The 8,309-nt window shown below is 33.2% G+C and overlaps 1 protein-coding gene across 1 annotated transcript; it reads left to right on the top strand.

The window, feature by feature from the left end:
* Nucleotides 1-355: 355 nt before the first annotated feature.
* LOC110023940 lies at nt 356-6,830 on the top strand. Its single transcript, XM_020723601.1, has 8 exons — nt 356-421; nt 559-683; nt 1,590-1,927; nt 4,625-4,693; nt 5,146-5,445; nt 5,545-5,633; nt 6,038-6,209; nt 6,302-6,830. Exons 1-8 carry the CDS (start codon nt 356-358, stop codon nt 6,508-6,510), a joined length of 1,368 nt encoding a protein of 455 aa, XP_020579260.1. The 3' UTR covers nt 6,511-6,830.
* The last annotated feature ends 1,479 nt before the right edge of the window (nt 6,831-8,309 follow it).

Genomic DNA, 8,309 nt, shown 5'->3' on the forward strand with positions numbered 1-8,309 from the left:
CCCTCTGAATATAATTGTTGTATTTGACCAGTAACATGGCTTTTATTCTATGGTACAACATTAAAGGGGGTCTATTCGGTGGACGTGGATAGCTAGGTGCAGCTTGATCTAATGGTATCTGGAGAATGCATCGAGGAAACTTAGGATTGGGTGGTTGACTGTTGAATCCACCAGATCATCTATACTTGATAGAGGGTAAGAGTCCTTTGGGCAAGCAGAGTTCAGGTTAGTGAAGTTTACTCACATCCTCCATTTTTCGTTGGCCTTCTGCACCATCACCAAATTGGAGACCCAAGTGAAGTATTGCACTTCTCAAATGTATCTCGCCTCCTCCAGCTTTCACACTTCCTCTCAGATGGGTCCCACCAATGTCATGGTCGAGCTTCTTATCCTCTACTCCATGGGTCAAGTCAATGGCTTGGTGTTCAATTAATGGCAAGCGACGTCGATCGATACGCTTTGCACCTCAACGACCGTCCATGTGACAACATCTCAATTTTCGTAGAGGGTTTAGATCAGCAGCTCCTTGTGACCTGCATCAAAATCTTCACTTAGCAGAACACATCTACTTGGTTCTCCTTGGACCGCCGGAATCTCACGGGTGGTCTCGTTGATCTCCAGGCCACCTTGACTTGTGTTTTGGATGTCCGAAGGAACGTGCTCTACGTTGCTTATGGCTCAAGGTAAGTTGAAACCACCGTCTCCTCGTGGTGTCACCCCCAACGTATAACATTATATTCGTTCGACTGCTGCTAAATATGTGAACAAAAATCTCAAAGTAGATGTAAGACTCAGGAAGAAGATGCAGACTATCAAACATAGCCTTCGATGATCTTTTTTTAGTTGAATATTGGCAAGAAAAGTGCTTTGTTCGAACGATCGACAAAAGACTCCAGGAGAAGTTCCCGCATAGCGATAATTAGCTTTCAGGACGATTGACGGGGAACACTTTTTCGAACTAGATATCGATCAAGGTATACCAGAAAATCGACAACTCACATAGGTCGAATCAGTCCTCGTTCTTATTATACGTGAATAACTCTGTAATTACCAAAAAAATCTCCCTAAAAAACTAATGATAATAGGGCTAATATATACTTTTGTAGTACTGAGATGTGTGTCTTTGAATATGGATAATAGGGCTAATATATACTTTTGTAGTACTGAGACATATGTCTTTGAATATAGGTACAAGTCATGAATAAAGAACAATGTTTTTACTGTTCCATATTATGCTCTCTCTCTCTCTAATCACTTCTAAGCATAACTTTCTATCCCTTACATGTGTGTTTCCCATATACTTTTTGATTCAACAATATATATATATATATATATATATATATATATATATGAGACTCAAATGCTACGTTGTATGCTTCTTTCTTCTAAGTTCTAATAAATATTTCGGGTATATAATATAGAGCAGCAAATATTCTTAAATTCAATATAATACAAAATATGCGTACTTTCCAAATATAAAAATAAAGCAACTTATTTAAAAAATAAAAAAGGCATAAAATCATTGAAAAGATTCTCATAACCGTTAGAAAATTTTAAATATCCTTAAAACTACCGGCTTATATTAATAGCCGCCCCACGATCGATCTATCCTCCTCCAAACCCTTGCCTAATTATATCTTCATTGTTCCTGCCACCTTCTCCACGACGAGTCCCAGCGACCTCCGGTGCTCTCCGGCAACGAAGACATTGAATCCGGCATCGCCGTTCGGTGATCTTCCGGTTTTCTATCAGCCGCTGCTAGCTTCGGGCGGCATTGGGAATAGCGGCGGCAATCTCTCCGAAACCATGAACAATTTCGCTTACACCCATTGCCCTAATTACGGCAGCCCTCTTTTCGACTCCTCTTTACCTAAAGATCTCTTCAAGGAAGACAATCATAAGCCGGAGTTCTATGATTCCTTGTTAGGTAAAGATTTACTCTGCACTTCGTTTTTTTTTTCGAATTTAGGGTTTAGATTTGTTTCTTTCTTTTGTGTATGACGTTGGGGGTTTTTTTTTTTAATGAATCTGGAGTTTTTTGATGCGGCATTGATGAAAAACAAGTCTATTTTGCTAAATTCTAATTTGACAAGACAGAGAAATCGAACTATGGAATTTGGGTTAGATATAAGGTTATACATAGAGGTGAAATAAACAAAGTTCATATTTTGTTGAAAAAAAAATTTTTTTTTTTTTTTGAGAATTACATAATATTAATTTTTTTATGTATTTATATGTTTAATAACTAATTTTTTTTATATTTACTTATGGCGCCTTAATTTTTGAATCATATCAAAGATGTCAATATATTAATTCACTAAAAAAAAAAAAATTCTTGTATAAATTTTGGATGTGATTTGCACACCATGGTGTAATAAAAATAAATATAAATATTTAAAGATTAGAAATATATAAATAGAAAAAAATTTAATTTCATGTATGTAAATCTCCTTTCTTAAATGTAAGAGACTCTTTTTCTATAATTTCAAGTGTCCTAATGATTTGATCTTAAAACTTTATTTTTTAACACATTTTCTATAAGGTAAATAGCCCAAATTAACCCAAAAAAAATGTAGGGAATTATAAAATTACACCATACAAAATATAGGAAACTACATGGAATTTTCTTTGAAATTTGATATTTCCCTTAATATATTAGGTGATTTCGCAATTTTTCCCTCTCTTAATAAATATATTTGACTAATAATTAAGAAAAAAATTGAGAAATTCTTAATGAAGGATAGATTTTATTTCATTTTTTATTATTAATTTATTTACATAATGAATTTTTTTATCCTAAATGAACAGATTAATCTTGCCCCATTAGAGTAAGATGATTATGTGGAAAATAAGTTGAAGTTCTCTTAATTTGCTGATAATTAAGAGGGCTTGGAGTCATTAATTCTCCCTTGATTTTAGTTATTTTTTGGCTACCATCAATGATCTCCTCTTTAAAAAAAAAACAGAAGTTCATTTTCACTACTGCTTCAATTATTTAACTACGACTTTCTGTACATGAATATTTTCTCCTATTCATGAATCACATGAAAATTTACAGCCGGTTGAAAGCATTGGTGGCCCTGTGATGAATTATTTTGCTTGGTTTAATTCCAGGTTTACAGAAAATGATTTGTTCAGAACATATTGTTATTTGATATGTATAATACCTTCACTATTAGGGCATTTACATATATCCCACAATTCTTATATATTTATCGAACACATAAACTTTCATATTTGCATACATAACATCAAATCTTTGACATCACCTCAGAAATACCACTATTACAGGCCTTATAGATGTAAATATCAAACCTTAGTTTTTAGATATGTAAATGCATAAAATTGCCCTTACTGTATTGTTATTGTTTCTTAGTTGACAGTACCTGTTGCACATGTAATTGCAGGAGATAACCATATTTGGGGAGGAAATGAATGGTCTTTTAAGAACCAGGCAAATTTTATTGAACCAAAAGGTACCTGGCGAACCAAACTTCTTATAACAAATTTGGTGTTTGCAATTAGGTATATCTGACCTACTGAAAGCTGATATATTTCTTGATTCTGATGCTGATGGACTATGAAAAATCATTTGCAGATTTTGAAATCTATTTTTCAAGTTATACAAATTACATACTGATTGCAAATTTCTTTTGCCGCAAATAGTCTTTTGAATCATTCAATTCAGGCCAGAAACAAAATTTTATTGCATTGTTAGAACCTGTTCTCAGTTCTTAAAAAATGTTCAGATATTAGCCTTCACTCTTTTTCCTATTGTTCATTATACTACAGCACAAAAGTTCTTTTAAATAAAGTTCTACTTTTTCTTACATTAAAAGTGAGGCCGCACGAGAATCGCGAAAACTTCGCGTGCAGGCGTCCGTTTCGCTATTGCGACCCCATTCCGGAAAGCTTATCGAAAGAAGGACAAGGCGCGTATGTGCCGAAGGCGCGTATGTGTTGAAGGCGCATCCAGCGGGTATTAATTTATTTACATAATGAATTTTTTTATCCTAAATGAACAGATTAATCTTGCCCCATTAGAGTAAGATGATTATGTGGAAAATAAGTTGAAGTTCTCTTAATTTGCTGATAATTAAGAGGGCTTGGAGTCATTAATTCTCCCTTGATTTTAGTTATTTTTTGGCTACCATCAATGATCTCCTCTTTAAAAAAAAAACAGAAGTTCATTTTCACTACTGCTTCAATTATTTAACTACGACTTTCTGTACATGAATATTTTCTCCTATTCATGAATCACATGAAAATTTACAGCCGGTTGAAAGCATTGGTGGCCCTGTGATGAATTATTTTGCTTGGTTTAATTCCAGGTTTACAGAAAATGATTTGTTCAGAACATATTGTTATTTGATATGTATAATACCTTCACTATTAGGGCATTTACATATATCCCACAATTCTTATATATTTATCGAACACATAAACTTTCATATTTGCATACATAACCTCAAATCTTTGACATCACCTCAGAAATACCACTATTACAGGCCTTATAGATGTAAATATCAAACCTTAGTTTTTAGATATGTAAATGCATAAAATTGCCCTTACTGTATTGTTATTGTTTATTAGTTGACAGTACCTGTTGCACATGTAATTGCAGGAGATAACCAAATTTGGGGAGGAAATGAATGGTCTTTCAAGCACCAGGCAAATTTTATTGAACCAAAAGGTACCTGGCGAACCAAACTTCTTATAACAAATTTGGTGTTTGCAATTAGGTATATCTGACCTACTGAAAGTTGATATATTTCTTGATTCTGATGCTGATGGACTATGAAAAATCATTTGCAGATTTTGAAATCTATTTTTCAAGTTATACAAATTACATACTGATTGCAAATTTCTTTTGCCGCAAATAGTCTTTTGAATCATTCAATTCAGGCCAGAAACAAAATTTTATTGCATTGTTAGAACCTGTTCTCAGTTCTTAAAAAATGTTCAGATATTAGCCTTCACTCTTTTTCCTATTGTTCATTATACTACAGCACAAAAGTTCTTTTAAATAAAGTTCTACTTTTTCTTACATTAAAAGTGATTTACTCTGATTTGAAACAACTTTTGGCATTTTTTGCTAAGTTGAATGTCTTTGCTGAAAAAAAACAAAATTGCTATTTTTCATAGAAGACCTTCTTAGCGAGTTCTACAAGAATTGTTACACACCCCAACAGTACCGTTATGATGATCACCATGAACTTGATTTCAATGGCGTCCAATCAAAACCGCACCTTGACAACGAGTTTTCTGCGGCTTATCCCGAGTATCCAAGCCATGATGTTTCGGGTCTGAAATTCTACACACCATATAACCGTGTTGACTCGGATAAGGACTATGATAGACTCTCGCAGATTTGGTCAGCTTCTTTGGCACATCTGGGCGATTTGCGCAATGATTTTGGCAATGATTCTGAGGACATTGGATCAGGTTTAGGAAGAGCTATGAATTCCATTTTAATGGAGAATGATATGGCTCATGTTTTTGGAGATCATGCTGATCATTTCAGCTCTGGAAACAATGCTGCAGGAATGTTTTTTGAAGATTTTCCTCACTGTATTGACACTTATGCTGAGAATTTAGCACAAATGTTCAATATCTCAGATAGACAAAAACAAGTAAGACTATTTCGATACATTAATCAAATGTGTCAATTATTTTGAAAACAAAAAGGAACATTTACATACATACCACTCAGTTCTTATGTATTTACATATCTAACACCTAAACATCAATTTTTACATATATTCCCCTTAGCATTGCATGAAAAGCTCACACACCTAAACATCAATTTTTACATATATTCCCCTTAACATTGCATGAAAAGCTGTATGTCAATTTTTAAAAGTTAAAATAGTGTGATAATATAGATTTGGGCTGTATAAATGTAAAATGTAAAGTTTTGATGTTAGATATGTAAATACCTGAGAATTGGGTGGATATCAGTAAATCTTTATTCAAAAAAGATAACTGAATTACTCAAATTTATATAAAACTAATTTCTGAAACCGAAAATCCGCAGCCTGTTCAGAATACTTCCATGGCAGCTGAAACTGAAGAGAATTACAGGCATAAAAACTGCTGTAATTATGGGGAGCAGCTGAAAACTGAACTGCTGCAGATTGTTTCTTCATTAACAGCTCAAGTTGGTCGTTTGGAAATTCAGGTGGAACATCTTACTCATAAAGTTCAAGGTCAGATTTCTATTTTCATTTTAAAACATATAAATTTATAAAATTATTCATAATACAAAAATTACTAAGAATGTTGCAAATTTGTAATGCAGATATGGCTGATAAACTGTCTGGCGAAAATAACAAGTTTTCTGCTCCAATTCTGGATCATTCGGGCAAGTCTAAAGCTGTTCTTGAAGAATCTGAAGCTACAGATAGCAAGTCTTTGGTTGCTTCTGCTGATTCAAATCAGAAATCAGATGAAAATGGTTCCATTGATGACTCCGATTCCTCTGCTCCCTTTGATTGGGAAATTATATGATTCCAAGTCTTCTTTCATTTGAATCTCTTAAGTAGAGAATCTATATATATGCATCTATCAGTTGGACCTTCTATGACAGTTTTTCTGTCAGACTTAGTGACTTTGAATACTTTGTTTCAGAGAACATTATTAAGTTTAGTTGTTTTTTTTTTGGCTTATTTTATTTGTTAGTTTGGAATTATTTGATTTAGGGTGGATTTAGGTTGCATTTATGCAAAGGGGTTTTAGGAGCATGCCATGGGAGTTTATGCTAAAGATAAGACTTAGGGTCTGCGGCCCGCGGGCCGGCCGGGTTTCAGGATAATCAGCTTATCCCGAAACGCACAAGCTGCCTCAAAGGGACCCTTAATATGTAAATTTTTGGATTTTGTAAATGTTCTACTTGCATGGTTTAAAATTTACATATATACCACATAATTTCTTTGTATTTACATATCAAGCACCTGTTGCTTAGTATTTAATTAGATAACACTGATTTGCATGAAAAGGTGAACTTCACTTTTAGAAGCTTGGTAGAAATGTTATTTTTTATTTGATATTTAGGACTAGAGTGTTATGCATGCAAATATGAAAGTTTAGATGCCGGATATGTAAATACATTAGAATTGTGTAGTATGCATGTAAATGCCCCCATTTAATAAATTTTTAAAAAGTGCTCGAAAGGTGGGAAGATTTACATACATACAATTAGGGTTGTAAACGAGCCGAGCTTGAGCGAGCTCAGGCTTGGTCCGTTTTCGGCTCGTTCCAAATAGCTCGTGTTTGAAAAGTGTTTGAAATTGCCTCGTGAGCAATGTATTCGTGTTCGGCTCGAAATTGGCTTGAAAATTTAAATTGAAAAAAATAGATGTAAAGTGGGATTCGAACATGAACCAAATATATATAAAAGAAGGCAATAATCAAATTGCCACATGAGACATTATGATTTAAACTTAGATATGAATATATATATAATATTATTATATAAATAATATATGTAATATATTATTATATTAATAATTTTATATTTTTTAATTTCGAGCTAAAACGAGCCGAACACGAGCGAGCAAAGAACTGTTCGTGTTTGGCTCGTTTATAATTCAAGCTTTTAAAAAATTGTTTGTGTTCGGCTAGTTTACTCAACGATCGAGCCGAACACGAGCTGTTTGCGAACAAGAAGCTTTTTTGACAGCCCTAGGTACAACTGAACTTTTATGTATTTAGCACCTAAACTTAAAATTCTTTTTACATACATACCTCTTATGCATAAAAACTTTTATTTCAATTTTAGAAGTTAAAATGGTTGTATTTTTTCTTTGACATGAAAGATTTGGGTGGTATAAATGTAAAATACGGAATATTAGGTGTTAGTTATTTAAATATATAGGAATTGGGTGGTATGTTTGTAACTGTCCCTAACATTAATTTGTGCTCTTGAATATTTGCCAAACGCAACAAGAGCTATCGACTGTAAATAAATATAATTTCTATAAGCACTTTGCAAAACAATTTAATATTAAATTAATTAATTAATGCTTTTTGTCAGGTCGCCACTCGCCTTTAACAGGTCAGGGCTAAGGGCTTTGACCTCTCTGCTTACGGCCCACAATACCTACCGTATAAATAGAACTTGCACGTCACTAATTAATTAATTTATGAGTTATTAATTAATTTATAAAGTATAAATGGCTTTTATGCAATTTTACTGAAAAATGGGACGGACAGTGACTACAACACGTTTTATCTCAAAATAATATATATATATAATAATAATAATATAATTAAATAATTAAATAGAACATGCACGTCACTAATTAAAT

Source organism: Phalaenopsis equestris, unplaced genomic scaffold (assembly GCF_001263595.1).
Source record: "Phalaenopsis equestris unplaced genomic scaffold, ASM126359v1 Scaffold000237, whole genome shotgun sequence".
NCBI classification, from domain to species: domain Eukaryota; kingdom Viridiplantae; phylum Streptophyta; class Magnoliopsida; order Asparagales; family Orchidaceae; genus Phalaenopsis; species Phalaenopsis equestris.

Coding starts and splice junctions, on each gene's coding strand:
- LOC110023940 (XM_020723601.1), top strand. CDS start 356: ATGGGTCCCACCAATGTCATGGTCGAGCTTCTTATCCTCTACTCCATG. Junction 5,446..5,544: donor TTCTGAGGACATTGGATCAG/GTTTAGGAAGAG, acceptor ACAATGCTGCAG/GAATGTTTTTTGAAGATTTT. Junction 6,210..6,301: donor TCTTACTCATAAAGTTCAAG/GTCAGATTTCTA, acceptor TTTGTAATGCAG/ATATGGCTGATAAACTGTCT.